General features: G+C 40.2%; 1 protein-coding gene across 6 annotated transcripts in view; it reads right to left on the bottom strand.

Annotated features, from left to right (window-relative positions):
• LOC122563199 (chemokine-like protein TAFA-5) overlaps positions 1 to 16,929 on the bottom strand; it is a 348,864-nt gene that overhangs the window by 260,133 nt on the left and 71,802 nt on the right. For all 6 annotated transcript variants that reach the window (XR_015750996.1, XR_015750995.1, XR_015750994.1 and 3 more), the window contains exon 2: positions 7,837 to 7,986. Coding sequence is in view for 2 of the 6 variants with exons in the window: in XM_043716744.2 (XP_043572679.1) it covers positions 7,837 to 7,986 (150 nt within the window). In the remaining 4 variants the exon portion in view is untranslated. The remainder of the gene's footprint in view (positions 1 to 7,836; positions 7,987 to 16,929) is intronic.

Raw genomic sequence — 16,929 nt, 5'->3', positions numbered from 1 at the left:
GTGGACAGCAAAGAAGGTTACCTCAGATTACAACAGGATCTTGATCAGATGGGCTAATGGGTTGAGAAGTGGCAGATGGAGTTTAATTCAGATAAATGCAAGGGGCTGCATTTTGGGAAAGCAAATATTAGCAGAGTGTGGGACATGTATGGAATGAGTTGCCAGAGGAAGTGGTGGAGACTGGTACAATTGCAACATTTAAGAGGCATTTGGATGGGTATATGAATAGGAAGGATTTGGAGGGATATGGGCCGGGTGCTGGCAGATGGGGCTAGATTGGGTTGGGCTATCTTGTCGGCATGGATGGGTTGGACCGAAGGGTCTGTTCCATGCTGTACATCTCTATGACTCTATGACATTGTTAATACCAGTTTCAGTCGATACAGTTTCAACAGATTATCCTTTGGTATCACTTCTGTGATTGAGGCTTTCTAACTCATTAAGTCCAACATTTTACAGCCACTAGGTGGCATCATGTGCCACATGGACATTACCCTAAAAATGCTGTAAATACCCAGCTCCATGACAGGAGATTACATAGTGCCATGACACATTTACACACAGCAGGCTTTAGACTGAATGACAACTGTGAGACATTGAGGAAATCCACATGTTTCCTTGGTCAGTAAGGAGGGGATACAAGCAAACACCCAAAAACCAGGATGGAAGGAAGTATCCAAAAATTACAAAAGGAGAAAAATAAAAGCCATGCTGAATCCCAATATTTTCCATCAATCTCCAAGATGGAGGACACAATAAACATCCCAAAGATAACTGAGAGGCTAAGTGCTAATGGGAGGCAAGATCCCATAAAAAGAGTATTTTTCATGAGGATAGATTATTTGACAAGCTAATGGAACTGAAGGCAGTCTAGTCAACAGGACCTGACGGCTTGCATTGAAGCCTGAAAAGATAATGGAAGTATTGGTCAAAATATTCCAGAATGCACTGGATTCTAGGGGGTTGCGGCAGATTGCAAAATTGCTCATGCAACTCAACACTTTCGAGAAGGCACAGAGACAGCAAGCAGGATATTACAGGCCAGTTAAGCTACCATCTGTCATTGGAAAATTGCTAGATTCCAATATTAATTATTAAGGAAAGAAAAGAAGGATATTTAGAAAAGCTTAAAATAATCAAAACTGGCAAAAATTGTTTTGTGAAAAGGAAATCATGTTTGACAAATTTGCTAAAGTCCTTTGAGGATATAAGAAACAGTTGATAAAGGGAGACTGGTAGATGTGGTATATTTGGATTTCCGGAAGGCATTTGATAAGGAGCCACAAAGAAGCTTAATGCACATGACAGGAATTTACAGTATTGGGGTAATGTATTACCAAAGTTTGAAGATTTTTAATGCATACAGGGCACAATCACAATTAATGGGTCTTTTTATGTCAGAAAGAAATAGGTCTGAGGGAGTGTTGCTGAACAAAGAGACCTTGGAGTGTAGGTTCATAAATCTTTGAAAGTAGAATTGCAGTTAGGTAGGATAATGAAAAAGGCATTTAATATACTTTCCTTTGTTGGTCAGAGCATTGAGTACAGAAGTTGAGAGCTCATGTTGCAGCTGTGGAGAGCATTGGTTGGGCCACTTCTGGAATATTGCATTCATTTCTGGTCTCCTTCTTATCGGAAGGATGTTGTGAAACTTGAAAGGGTTCAGAAAAGATTTACAAGGATGTTGCCACAGATGGAGGATTTAAGCTACAGGGAGAGGCTGAACAGGCTGGGGCTGTTTTCCCTGGAGCATCAGAAGCTGAGGGGTGACCTTATAGAGGTTTATAAAATCATGAGAGGCATGGATAGGATAAACAAACAGACAGACAATGTCTTTTCCCTGGGGTTGGTGAGTCCAGAACTAGAGAGCATATCGGTTTGGAGTGAGAGGGGAAAGATATAAAAGGAACCTAAGGGCAACTTTTTCACGCAGAGGATGGTTTGTGTATGGAATGAGCTGCCAGAGGAAATGGTGGAAGCTGGTACAATTACAGCATTTTAAAGGCATCTGGATGAGTATATGAATCGGAAGGGTTTAAGAGGGATATGGGCCAAGTACTGGCAAATGGGACTAGATTAGGTTCGGATAACTTGTCGCCGTGGACAGACTGGACCGAAAGGTCTGTTTCTATGCTGTACATCTCTAATTCTGGAAAGGGTGAAAATAGATAAGTCCCCTGGGCCTTATGGCATTTATCCTAGGATTCTCTGGGAAGCAAGGGAGGAGATTGCAGAGCCATTGGCCTTGATTTTTATGTCCTTGTTGTCTACAGGAGTAGTGCCAGAAGACTGGAGGCTAGCAAATGTGGTTCCCTTGTTCAAGAAGGGGAGTAGGGATAACCCTAGTAACTATAGGCCGGTGAGTCTCACTTCTGTTGTGGGCAAAGTCTTAGAGAGAATTGTAAGGGATAGGATTTATGAACATCTGGATAGGAATAATGTGAACAAGGATAGTCAGCATGGTTTTGTGAAGGGCAGGTCGTGCCTCACAAACCTTATTGAATTCTTTGAGAAGGTGACTAAGGAGGTGGACGAGAGGAAAGGGGTAGATGTGGTGTATATGGATTTTAGTAAGGCGTTTGATAAGGTTCCCCATGGTAGGCTACTTCAAAAAATACGGAGGTATGGCATTGAGGGTGAGTTGGAGGTTTGGATTAGGAATTGGGTGGCTGGAAGAAGACAGAGGGTAGTAGTTGATGGTAAAGGTTAATCTTGGAGTGCCGTTACTAGCGGTGTTCCGCAAGGATCTGTTTTGGGACCATTGCTGTTTGTCATTTTTATAAATGACCTGGAGGAGGGGCTAGAAGGTTGGGTGAGCAAGTTTGCGGATGATACAAAAGTCGGAGGAGTTGTTCACAGTGAGGAAGGATGTGGCAGGTTACAGCGGGATATAGATAAGCTGCAAAACTGGGCAGAAAGGTGGCAAATGGAGTTCAATGTAGCTAAGTGTGAGGTGATTCACTTTGATAAGAGTAACAAAAAGATGGGGTACTGGGCTAATGGTCGGATACTTGGTAGTGTGGATGAGCAGAGGGATCTTGGTGTCCATGTACACAGATCTTTGAAAGTTGCCACCCAGGTAAATAGTGCGGTGAAGAAGGCATATGGCATACTGGCTTTTATTGGTAGAGGAATTGAGTTCCGGAATCCTGAGATCATGTTGCAGTTGTATAAGACTCTGGTGCAGCCGCATCTGGAGTATTGTGTGCAGTTTTGGTCGCCATACTATAGGAAGGATGTGGAGGCACTGGAACGGGTGCAGACGAGGTTTACCAGGATGTTGCCTGGTATGTTAGGAAGATCATATGAGGAAAGGCTGAGGCACTTGGGGTTGTTTTCATTGGAGAAAAGAAGGTTTAGGGGTGACTTGATAGAGGTGTACAAGATGATTCGGGGTTTAGATAGGGTTGACCGTGAGAACCTTTTTCCATGTATGGAGTCAGCTATTACGAGGGGGCATAGCTTTAAATTAAGGGGTGGTAGGTATAGGACAGATGTTAGGGGTAGGTTCTTTACTCAGCGAGTCGTGAGTTCATGGAATGCCCTGCCAATAGCAGTGGTGGACTCTCCCTCTTTATGGGCATTTAAGCGGGCATTGGATAGGCATATGGAGGATAGTGGGCTAGTGTAGGTTAGGTGGGCTTGGATCGGCGCAACATCGAGGGCCAAAGGGCCTGTACTGCGCTGTATTCTTCTATGTTCTATGTTCTATGATTCTAAGTAGTGGAGTGCCACAAGGATCCGTTCAGGACCTCAATTGTTTGGTACATGAATTAATACTTGGAGCAGGCAGCAAAATATACAGTATCCAAAATTGCTCATGGTACAAAGATAGGCGACAGGACATGTCACTATGAGGACAGAATGAATCTGTAGGAGACATGGATAGATTAGGTGAGTGAGTAAAGCCTTTTAGATAGATCTTCATGTAGGAATGTGTGAAGAACTACATTGGTAGGAAGAATCAAAAAGCCAATTGTTATTTAACTTGAAAGAGATTTCAAAATTTAACAAAAATACAAAGCAGAGGGGTCTGAGTATTCTAGTCAGGAAACCAAAAAAGGTTAGCGTCTAGGTGTGGCAAGTAATTATGGCAGCAAATGGAATTGTAGCCACTATTGCTAGGGGATTGGAGCGTAAAAATAGGAAAGACTTGATACATCTGTACAGAGTACTGGTGAGGCCACACCTGGAGTACTGTGCCAGTTTCAATCTTCAGAGATAAGAAAGGACAAACTGTCATTGAAAGCAGTCCAAAACAGATTCATTATGGAATCTCTGCACTGTGGAAGCAGGCCATTCAGCAAATCGAGACTACACCAATCCTTTGAAGAGCATTCCAGCCAGACCCACCACTCCTGTAATCCTGCACCTTTCATGGCTCATCTACCTAACCTATCACATCCCTGGACACTATGGGCTAGTAAAGTGGCCAATCCAACTAAAGCAAACATCTTTGGACTGCAGAAGGAAACCAGAGCACTCCAGAGAGACATTTGGAGATTGTGCAAACTCCACATAAGCCTCAAAGGGTGGAATCAAACCTGGTTCCCTGGGACTCTGAGGCAGCAGTGATTACAACTGAGCCACCGTGCTGCCCTAAAGGCTGAACTGGAAAATGAAAGGGTTAACATGTCAAGAATAGCTAAAAACATTATGCTTTCATTCATTATGGTATTGAAGAATGACAGGTGATCTTATTGAAACAAAGATTCTGTGGAGCTTCACAGAGTAGATGTTGAGAAGATGTTTCCACAAGTGCAAGTCTCAACTTAGAAGACATAGTCAAAGAATACGTGGATGTTCAAAAATGAGATGGAAAGGAATGTCTTCTCCTGGTGGGTTGTTATATCTAGAATTCTCATCCCAGAGAGTTGTGGAGCTAGATAACAATGTATGTATGGAGGAGATAGGTAGATTGTTGAAATAATTGGGAAGTTGAGGGATGAGGAGCTGGCATGAAGGAAGACTTGAGGCCTAAGTACAAAGAGAATGTGATTCGATAAATACACACAAGGAACTGGAATTATAAACAATATTATATACATTATGCACTTTAATAATAGAGGACTAGGACTATTTCTGGGTCCCAACCTCTCAGCTTTCTGGGAAGACTTTCCAGAGGCACCCAGTTAAGAGGCTTGCTGGCTTGGAAACATGGTACATCTGTCAAAGCTGTGTCCTGCTTTAGGAGCTCTTACAGGTGATAACCCAGCTCAGGCATGATCACATAGTGAAGGGGTAGTGTCAGGTTACTGATCCAACATTAGCTTCTGTGAAATTCCTCTTGGGACCACCTTCTATCTTCCCAAAATGGAACTGGGGAGATGTTTCCCAGCATTCATCAAGCTAGAGATTTGAGACAACTTGGAAGCAGGAATTGTGACAGATGCTCATGAAGCCGTAGCCATTGCAATCACCTGGGAAACTGGAATAAAGAAAAATGCACAGGTACCTTGAATCAGGAAAATAGGTTCAGGAGCTGGAGGTGGGGAGAGAGGCACCCGAAGTACAGTGAGAGGTGCATGGGAGGGAGCTATTACAGGCAGACAGAACAATTTTTTTAAACTAATCACACGACACAAGGAATAGTTGTTAACTCATTTGTGTCCACTATATTTAGTTATTATTTTACCATTCGTTATCAGGGAGTGGAGTCATTGGAAGTAATGGGTGAAACAGATTAATGTAAACATGAATGTGAAAACTGTACCTCATACAAAGCAGTGTGTGTACTTAACTGACAGAAACAAACTTCAGTTTTTACTAAAGTTTTGACTGTGAGAATAATACAGCTAAACCGTAGTGCACTTTCACAATAGCATTGCGTAACTCTCAACCTCTGTCAACCAGGCAGCAACAGTGAAGGATCTAACATTATAATGTATTGAACATGAAAATAAAGAAAGAGTTTCACAGTAGCTGTGAAGTGCTAAATATCACAGCAAATCCATATCTCAGAATTACAATTAGCATCTATTACGTTTCTTGTGTACTAGGTTGTGGTTGTGGACACAAACACCAGACAGTACCAACGTCATCAGCAAGGACAACATCCCCAAACAAGTACACCTGTGCCTCACAACCCACTTCACCTTCATTGACAAGACCTACAAACAAATCAACAAAACACCCATGGGTTCACCAATATCAGGCTTCTTAGTAGAAGCAGTAATACAGAGACTAAAAACCTGAACCTCAACCTGAGCTAGAAATCTTCTCAAAAATTTCTTGTGTACTCTTTAACATTGATGTTGAGATGTTTAATTATGTTACAATCAACATATCCTTGCAATGGGGGCAGTTAGCTCAGTTGAATGGACCCCTGGTTTGTAATTCTGCATTATACCAAAAGCATGGTTTAATTCCTGCACCAGCTGAGGTGACCATGAACGACTTTCCTCAACCTCTCCCTTTGACTGAGGCATGGTGACCCTCAGGTCAAACCACAGTTGTTTCTCTCTCATGGGAAAGTAGCCCTTTGGTCTGGCAGGATTATGGTGACTGGCAAGGCAATATCGTAGGAGAGGGTGGCTGGAGAGGGACTCTTGGCAAGACAGTGGCAGTGGCCTGGTCTGGCAGTGAAGCCAGGGACTCTTGGTTGCAGAGCAAGTGTGGATACAGCGTAGGACCCATCATCATTTTCCACTTGGTAACTCTAAACAGCCTTCTGGACACAATACTGAGTTCAACAATTTTATGGCTTCAAGTACCTTCTCTTTTGTCATTTCCCTATCCTCACACACTATCACATGGTCTGCTATTACTCATCATCGTTAGCCACTAATTGTCCCCATTACTAGCTATTCATTCTCCCAGGCTGATCATTATCCACTCCTTTGTCTGTCCAAGTGTTCTTCTCTCTCTTTGGGCTTTATCTCCATCTATCATTTATTCCTTATCCCTCCCCGCATTATACTCGACTCAAAAACCAACTATTTCCTCGCTACCATCAGTTTTAAGGAAGGGTCACTGGACTCATTTCTCTCCACAAATGCTGCCAGACCTGCTGACCTTTTCTAGCAATTTCTGTTTTTGGTTCTGATTTCCAGTATCCGTAGGTCTTTCAGTTTTTGTTTCCTACATTGGCGGGTCTGGCAGTGGAGCAGCGAGGCAGTGGAGGAGGGGTAGTGATGCAGATGGTTTTGATAAGCCAGCCCAGTGCTTAGGACTCTGGCGCAATGGAGTTTTGAATGTATTTTACTGTATCATTCATTGTAAAATACAAGTGACAATAAAGAAATCATTCATTCATCACTTTTATTCATGCAATAAACCTAATACATGATTTCTTACTTTCTTATTTACAGAAACTTGTTAACTCAGTACCATAAAATAGATTAGAAATATGTGTCATGGTAGTGCAAAATTTCAATGGCTACCCTTTATTTCTAGCCAGACATTTGGTTTTGGTAATATTAATGGATTGAATATTGGTATCTGCTGTGAGACTGCCTATTTTGTATTGTTAAGCAATGGGAAATTCTACCTTCGTGTTCAATATGGGGGATTGTTTTATATAATTGGGCCAAACAAGTTAAATTTCAGGTGACAAATACTTTCTTGTCATTATTAAATAAGGCACCGAAGGAGATAAGGCAGTTATTTGACATCCTTTGGTTAAAAGTTTCATGCAAAAAATTAGGGGTGGTATTCTTTAGTTATTTGTAGAATGTGTGTGCTTTCTTAGGCCAAAAGGCCTTTAATTAAAACTGATTCATAATTGTTACTGAATTAGCAAATAAAATTATTCCATATTCTGGACCTTATTCACAAACACCAAAGCCATATACATGTTCAAATGGTTTCCCATCATTCCACCTCTTCGTCACTTACCATCCACACAGGCTGGCTTGGCTCTCGTTGTGCCAGCAATCTGTCCTCTCCTACAGGCACATCGTGCAGTTTGTCTGGCTATTGTTCTCCGTGGTTGACTACTATCTCTGTCCAAGGTAACTATTTCACATGTACCCACAGCCAGTTGACCTGGAATAAACCATACAACATGGGAATCAATTTGAGGGATTTTAATCCTGAGCTCCTCCCCAGTGGCATGACTTATATGTACAAAATTATCACTCTGGAGGAAAACAAACCAGATTCATTCAATATTCAAATTGCAAATTGAATTTCCTCTTTGAGAATCTAATTATAGATTGTGTGATGAGCTTTGACAAGAAACAACGACAACAATTTACAAAGACTTTAAAATGTGTGATGAATCTGTAATTGTTTTAAAAACATTTGATAAAATCTTTAAGCGTTTGCATTCATTGTAAGGGGATCAATTGAGAGTCGCTTGGGTAATAAGATGTACTAGTCCAAGTGACCTGGCAACCCTTGATCTGGGAAGTTGTACCAAAGGGATATTGAGATATGGAAAGTGTGTAGCTAGCTAGACACAAAGAGGAGATAGACCATAGAATTTTACAGCGCAATACAGGCCCTTCAGCTCTCGATGTTGCACCAACCTGTGAAATTAATTTGATGTCCATCTAACCTACACCACTACATTATTATCCATATGCATTTCCAATGCCCACTTAAATACCCTTAATGTTGGCAAGATGCAAGACAGGAGTTTGGAAGCTATTAGCATTACACCTACATAAAGAGAAACAGAAAAGCTATTCCGAAGCTGAAAAGATTCCAAAGGAAATATGCCAAACAGGGAAAATGCACAGGTGTAATACTATCTACATGAAAGCTGCTGGCTGTGGAGAATTGACTTACTGCTGCAAGGAAACAGACTGGAATTCAACTCGACTTGAAGTTGCCGGTGTTTGGTCTAGGGTGGATAAAGTTAAAAATCACATAACACCAGGTTGTAGTCCAACAGGTTTATTTGGAAGCACTAGCTTTCCATCAGAAGTCAACTTGGGGGAACACTGGAAGGTGGATGTCAATCTACAGAGGAAATAGGTTACTTATCAACTCAGATACAGTAGTCTCTTTGTATCTGCTATCCCATATATATTTCATATTGAATGAATCACATATTAATTTATGTTGATTCTGACTTACATTGAAAAATTAGAATAAGTGAAAGTTTGTTTAGTAAATTACTTCTTTTAGGGGTCAGTAAGTAAACTTAGTTATCTGTATTTATGGTTTCTTTCTGGGCATCGTACCATTAGCCTGTGTGTGTCATTTCCTGAAGTGATGTGTGTTGCTGTTGAAGTATTAAATACTACTGTAATCATGGATTTTCCATTATTTTTTTTCAAAGTTACTCAGAGGATACTTTTGCTTTGGTAATGATGATGAAACTGTTAGCAATTGGCACTATTATTTCATTGAAACTGACAGCAAATTTAGAAGTTGATAGAAAATCAGGATAATGTGGAAAGTCAGATGTTGCCATCAGTGTTCCTCTGTAGGATGCACTGTAAACATTGCAATTAATGTTAGTCAGTCTCACTGTAAAAACCTTTGAATACATTACAACTTATTGAATGAGCTGTAATTGAAGTTTAGTGATGATGTGGAGGTGCCAATGTTGGACTGGGGTGGACAAAGTCAGAAGTTATATGGCACCAGATTATAGTCCAACAGGTTTATTTGAAATCACAAGCTTTCATATCGCTGGTCCTTTGTCAGGTGAAGTCACTTCACTGATAAAGGAGCAGCGCTCCGAAAGCTTGTGATTTCAAATAAACTTGTTGGACTATAACCTGGTGTCGCGTGACTTCTGAATTTTAATGAGCTGAGTACTAGAATTATAGAATCCCTACAGTGTGGAAGCAGGTCATTTGGCCCATTGACTTCACACCGACCTTCCAAAAAGCATCCCACCCAGATGTCCCCTACCCCTGTAACCCTGCATTTCTCATGGCTAACGTGTCTAGCCTGCACATCCATGGACACTATGGGCAATATACCGAATGACAATTTACTTTGGTCAACCCACCTAACTTGCACAACTTTGGACTGTGGGAGGAAACCAGAGCACCCAGAGGAAACCCAGACACAAGAAGAATGTACTAACTCCACACAGACAGTCCGCCAAGACTGAATTGAACCCAGCTCCCTGGTGCTGTGAGGTTGCAGTATGAACCACTGAGCCATCGTGCCCTCGAGGAAGGCAGAAAAATTCTGCTCAGCTGCAATTCTCAGAAGACTACTATTTAATTGTGTCTTGGCTAACCCATAAGGAAAGCTTTGTCCAGAATGTTTCATTGAACAAAAATACAAATACCTGAAGGACTCATGTTGTCTTCTTTTTTTACTTATTGTTCAGCAGGAAGTGGGGAGAAAGAAGATGGTGTTGTTTAGATCTCAAGGCATGTTTCCACACGAATAGCGTTCACCCCAATAACACCAATGTGACAAATGCATGAAAAATAGTGTAATCACTGCAAGATGTTTACCAAAAGGTCTAGCAAGAGAATAGGTCCTTACACATACTATATCATTGCTGTTTTCTAAATGAAACAAATTTTCCTTAGAAAGCTTAGCATATCTGAACCTTTACAGATAGCTGCTTGATTGAAATTAGACTGCCTGTGGTGCAATTAAATCTGCTTGGTCTCAAATAATTTCATTTATTTCTTTCTCCTCCAAAAAAAAATACAGGAATATTTAAATGTTCCTACAGTCTGATTTTTAATTGGAGCAATGGAGTTTTGCCAACAAATGTCTGAGCAAAATTAAATGCTTAACAGTCAGAAATCCAGAGTAAAAATCCATTTTTATTGTGAAAATATCGATGGTCTTTCTTTAAGCTGTCACTTGTTATCTACTCAGGAGCATCCTCATCTTTGAAGAAGCTCATCATTCATTTCATATGGATGCACTGAGTGCTTCACAATTTTCTGCACAGAAATCAGGAAGTCCCACTTGCAATCCTTACAGAGCCATTTCAATGGAGCTTGAACATATTTTGTATGCCAGCCAAATTGACCTAAAAGGTCAACTGGAAGATGGCACACTGCACAGGAGGAGGTCATCCAACAGCTTGATCTCTGCCCCATTTGCCAGTTCCTGCTCACCCATGTGGAATGCAAAATATTTCCTAAAGTGCCTTAACCAATGAGGAAGATGACAATTGACAGAAACAGTCAACTGTCACAAACCAGACAAGTCATGCAACATAAAAATAAATTATAAAAGTGCATTAAATTGAATTTCACTATGTCTGACCCACATTATATATATATATATTTTTAATATTATTCAGGGTACAGCACAGTGAAAATCTTAATTATCAAGCAGTGAAGGTGGTTAGCATTCATACAGTGAGTGTATTTTCCCATATGTATATCTTTTCATTAGAATCCCTAAAAGGTTGCCTAAAACCATGCCTGTCGGATATGTGGATGTGTTACTATTTCAGTTATCCTGGATATTTTTCCTGACAATTATATTGGTAAGGAGGTTAGTAACGGTTAACTGTACTCTTAAAAATAGCACTGGCCTGAAGACAAAAGTAACAATCTCAAATTTGGTAGCAATGTCCTCAGGCAAGGTGACAATAACAGATGGGGATTGGGAATAGCAGGCATAAGGAAAGAAGCAACAACATAAAGATAGAGCTGAATGAAAGTGGATGTATCAGAAAATAGTACTGTCTGTTCCAATTTAGATTATGTATTTTTCTAGTTAAATTGAGTGAGCAACAGCAGTTGTTTTCTGGCAAATAGATCAAATTATTTCTCTACCCTGGAACTAAATTAATCCCTCACATTATTATTCTCTTTTATTTTCATCATTACTCTATATAGTGTCCGAACATTACAGTTTTACCTGTCACTTAGTTAGATGTCCCTGTCTGATACATTGGAAGTGTTCCTTCAGATATTGTTGTCCCTCCCAGTGATAATCCATTTAATCTAAAACTTTCATTTTAATAATTCAGATAACCAACACTTGAGTTTCAATTTGGCCTTCCTTTTAACAATGCAATAATAGCTTGTATTTATTTAGTACATTTGACGTAAAACATTTAAAGCTGTTTAAGGAAATCCCTGACTTTACAGTTGCCTGCCATTTTAATTATGTATCCTCCTCCAGCTGACATCTCTACCTTCAGATTTTTTTTAATGTTCCAGAAAAGCTCAAAACAACCTCAAAGAATAGCATCTCAACTAACAATTAAACACTTCACAGCCTTCTGACTCAATATTGACAACATCAAATTGTAATCTCTATCGACGTCTCCCATTTTATTTCCTTACCTTTGCCTATGTTGATCTCAACCTTCTTTTTCTCATTTTTATCTTGGATGGTGGATACTTCATTACTCTGTCATTCACTCCTCCTCTAAGTCCTGTTATCACTCCCTTTGGCTCAATCCTACCTATACTTTTGTCACAAACTGTCTTCTCATCTTCTGCCTGATCCCAGATCTTCCCTGTGTTTATTTGCTCATCCTCAACAAAATAATTGTATTACCACCTTTTTTAAATTCTGATGAAAGGTCACAATGTAAAATTGCGGAGCGTTTCAGAGAACACCTCTGTGACACCCGGACCAACCAACCCAACCACCCTGTGGCTCAACACTTCAATTCCCCCTCCCACTCCACCAAGGATATGCAGGTCTTTGGACTCCTCCATCGCCAGACCACAACAACACGACGGTTGGAGGAAGAGCTCCTCATCTTCCGCCTAGGAACCCTCCAACCACAAGGGATGAACTCGGATTTCACCAGTTTCCTCATTTCCCCTCCCCCCACCTTGTCTCAGTCAAATCCATCAAACTCAGCACCGCCTTCCTAACCTGCAATCTTCTTCCTGATCTCTCCACCCCCACCCCAGTCTGACCTATCACCCTCACCTTGACCTCTTTCCACCTATCACATTTCCGACCCCCCTCCCCCAAGTCCCTCCTCCCTACCTTTTATCTTAGCCTGCTGGACAAACTTTCCTCATTCCTGAAGAAGGGCTTATGCCCGAAACATTGATTCTCCTGTTCCCTGGATGCTGCCTGACCTGCTGCGCTTTTCCAGCAACACATTTCCAGCACACAATGGATTTAGCCATCCAGCACCCAATCTGACTGAACTATATCACCTTACTTCCCTTTGTTAAAGCCTCTCAATTACACAAAGGTTAACTTGATAAGAATGAGAAGTCCAAACATTTTTATGTACACCTAGCAGTCATTATTTCCAACTTTTCTGTCATCACCTAAAGATATGTACAAGGAGCTTGCACACTATTGTATGAGCAAGATTGCCAACATACATTCAACTGCCATTGCCACTCATTCCTGATCCCCATTTGCCTCTTAACCCAATAATGCACTAGGGTCTCCTTTGCTCTGTTGAGTTAACTTCTGGCTCATACAGAGTGACAAACATGTTGGTCCTTGAATAGATCCACTGCCATCTGCCTGATGTATCTGTACACTTGATGGCTGATCTATCATGTGACCAATGGTCACTTTGAAAAATCCTGTGCCAAATAAAATTTAATATATAACCATGGTGACACTTAATGCACATTGTCAGTTGATCAACCTTCAACAGGTGACATAGCTATGTGGTCACATCCTTTGTCAGGAAGAAATATTTAAAGAGTAACATGCTTAGAAAATAAAACAATTAGTAAATGCAGATTGTGGGGAAAGGATGCTTAATTGCTAAAGTATAGTTATGCCTGTTTCAGTATGCTTTCAAGAACCTCACCAAAACCATGAAATAATTCCAATTTTGCAGTAAACAAATTGAGATGGAAAGCCATGTGGTTTTAAGGGATGTAGCTTCAATTTAAAACACTCCAATATAAAGCAAAATGCTTAAACGGCTAGAAAAATGTATACAATGAAAATATTATTAAAGCAACATGACGTGTAATATTTTAAGAAGCCTATCCCTACAGGCCAGGCACGCTGACTTTTAAATAAGTGAGAAGCACAGCCAATACAAAGACATTGCAGAAAGTTCAACATTTGACCAGAAACCAATTTTTGTTTTTTGAAACCTAAAAAGGAATATAGCCACAATAAAACACTTTTCAGCCACCCATGAACTATGGCCTGTTCCAAACAACATAGCTAGCCTGCAATCCTGTACCAGCCTGCCTCCAATTCCTCAACTTATATATATTCTTAGGGAGGCTCTATTCTGCCCTAAAACATTTTGCATCAGTTATGAAATCTCCAAAATGAAAATACATGTGGATTTTTGTCATAAATCATTTTAATTACTACACCGGCAAACCAGATAGTTAAAAATAAATAACTGCTCCTCTCAGGCAAAAGTAACTCTTCAATTAATTTACTTCTGAGAGATTTCATTAAAAATAACTACAGAGAAAATTAGTAGGAAACAATTAATGCTGATAAAGGCACATTCTTATCCTTGTATTTCACATTATAAATGCTTCCCACTCCTCAGCTTGCCCCATTCACAAAAAGGGAATCCTCCACTCTTCCGGCCATGATAGTGACTGCCTCAGTCCCACTTTGAAGAATAAAAGTTATTCATTGATTTGAATTCTGAACCTACGGCTATGTTTTGTGAATTTCATGTATAAATCCCTTCCTTCCAGTTCTTCCCTCTCCAACATAAGCAGAACAGCCCACTCTGATTCACAAACAACATTCTGATTATCACAATGGAGTAAATTGCATTTCATTCTTTCCAATTTGCTGAAGCATTCAAGTCCACTATACAACTCTCTTTCAATGTCTCTTCAATACTGCCCTGCTCTCTCTCCTCCAACCCGTCTTCGGACTATATCCTACAGCAGGCTCATTTGTTTCTTCAAGTTCCTGAAGGATAAATCCGATTCCCTTCTTTTCTATGTTCTGTAATTTTCTTCCAAATTGCCCTCCAGAGGCTGGTGGTGGTGAACTGCGGGTTGAAAAGCTACAGTCCATGTGCTGTAGGTACACCCATAATCCTGTTGGAAGGGAATTCAAGGATTTTAACCCAGTGGCATTGAAGGTATGGTAATATGTTTCCAGGTCAGAATGGGGAATGGCTTTAAAGGGGAACTTGCAGGTGGTGGCACTCAGAATTATTTGCTACTCCTGTCCTTCTCGCTAAAAGTGGGATCATGGGTTTGGAAGGTGTTGTCTAAGGAGCCTTGGTGAATTTCTACAGTGACCTGTAGATGACACACACTGCTGCTGGTGACTGTCAGTGCTAGAAGGAGTAAATATTTGTGGATGTTGTACCAAGAGAGTTGTTTTGTCCTGGAGGGTATTGAGCTTCTTGAGTATTATTGGAGGCATTACTCATCCAGGCAAGTGGGAATATTCCATCACATTCCTGACTTTTGCCTTGTAAATGGTTAGCCAGGCTTTGGAAGTTCAGATGTGAGTTATTTATGGCTGGACTCCTAATTTGTGATCTCCTTTTATAGCCATTGTATTTATATGTCTAGTCTGCTTCAGCTGTGGTCAATGGTAATGAGGTAGTGATAGTGTGGGATTCAGTGATGGGAACACCATCGAACATCAAGGGCCTCACAACTTGAATTGAGGCCCTTCTACTCCAGCAGTTTTCTATGACAATTTTAGAATTATGAATGAATCCTTAGAAAACCTAATTGACTATTTTCTACCTATGAAATACAGTCAATTTAAGTTGGAATTTTCAACATTATAGTGAGTAATCATTTGATAATAAGAGGAAAATGGAAGAAAGCAATGTTCGTTGATGGAAATAGTTTGCACCAGATTTGCTTTTCCAATCTGTTCTAAAATCAGTTTAAAAATAGCAAAATCTCAATGATTGTCAAAAAACATTGTCTGGATCAATCTTGCATAGTGGAGAAAATGCGTGTTTTATATAGACAGTACATCTGTCCATTTATATACACACACTTACTGATCAATTAATCATTACTTTGTGATTCTTTGAGGCACAGCGTCTTTCTTTCAGAATATCTGAAATAGAAGCTGAAGGAGACCATTCATTCCTTCAACCTGCTCAACTATTCAGAAATATCATGGTTGTTCTGTTTATGTTTCAAATTCCACATTCCCATCTAGCCCGATAATGTCTGAGTACCTCATCTACTAGAATCTGTCTACACCTTAAAAAGATTTAATGACCCTTTCGCCACTTTGAGTTCCAAACTTGCAGTGAAAGGATCTCTGCACATCTCTATACTACAAACTGCAATACCAATGTTAAAAATATGGTCCCCTGTTCTGGACTGACCCACAAGATGATATACCTTTTCATGTCTACTCATGATCTTATACACTTCAACCGTCATCCCTTACTTTTCTAAACTCTCATGGAAACAAACACAGTTAGCCCAACCTGTCCTCATGAGACAACTCATTCTTTCCAGATATCAATCTCCTCTGAATCATCTCCAAATCATTTGCATCCTTAATTAAATAAGGTTACCAAAATTGTACACCATATTGAAGATGTGGTCTCACTAATGTCCTGCATAACTATAGCACAACAGAGACATACAGCACGGAAACAGACCCTTTAGTCCAACTCATTCATGATGACTAAGTTTTGCAAACTATTCTAGACACATACGCCTGTGTTTGACCCACATCCCCCTGTTCATATACTTATCCATATGTTTACTTTTACATCCCATTACTCTTTGGGGATGATTCAGAAGAGATTCAGATCCAGAACTAGGGAGCACATTTTTAAAATTAGTAGTCAGGCTACTCAAAAAGGTACTCAAATGTTAATCAGTGGTAGATGGGAATGTGGAATTCAAACCATAAAAATACCTTTTTGAATGGATGAGCAGGCTCAAGGGTGATTGATCTACTTCAGCTTCTATTTTAGATGTAAAACTCAATCACATTGTGTCCTTGCTGCCTAATGATGCCTGTATTTTGAGGGAACTACTTAACCCTATCAAACTATGCAATACTAAGTAGAATAAAACTTGCTGTCTGGTCAGTTCCAGAACAGGCTGCTCAAAGGAACTCTCTCAACTCTATGGTCTCCTGATTCATTCTATCATTGCCAATCTCATTTTTCCAGTTTATATG

Source organism: Chiloscyllium plagiosum, unplaced genomic scaffold, assembly GCF_037043375.1.
Source record: "Chiloscyllium plagiosum isolate Xiang-an unplaced genomic scaffold, Cpla_swu_hap1 HiC_scaffold_26, whole genome shotgun sequence".
Lineage (NCBI taxonomy): Eukaryota > Metazoa > Chordata > Chondrichthyes > Orectolobiformes > Hemiscylliidae > Chiloscyllium > Chiloscyllium plagiosum.
The sequence above is the reverse complement of the archived record's forward strand: the minus strand, read 5'-3'. Positions and strand labels throughout refer to the sequence as shown.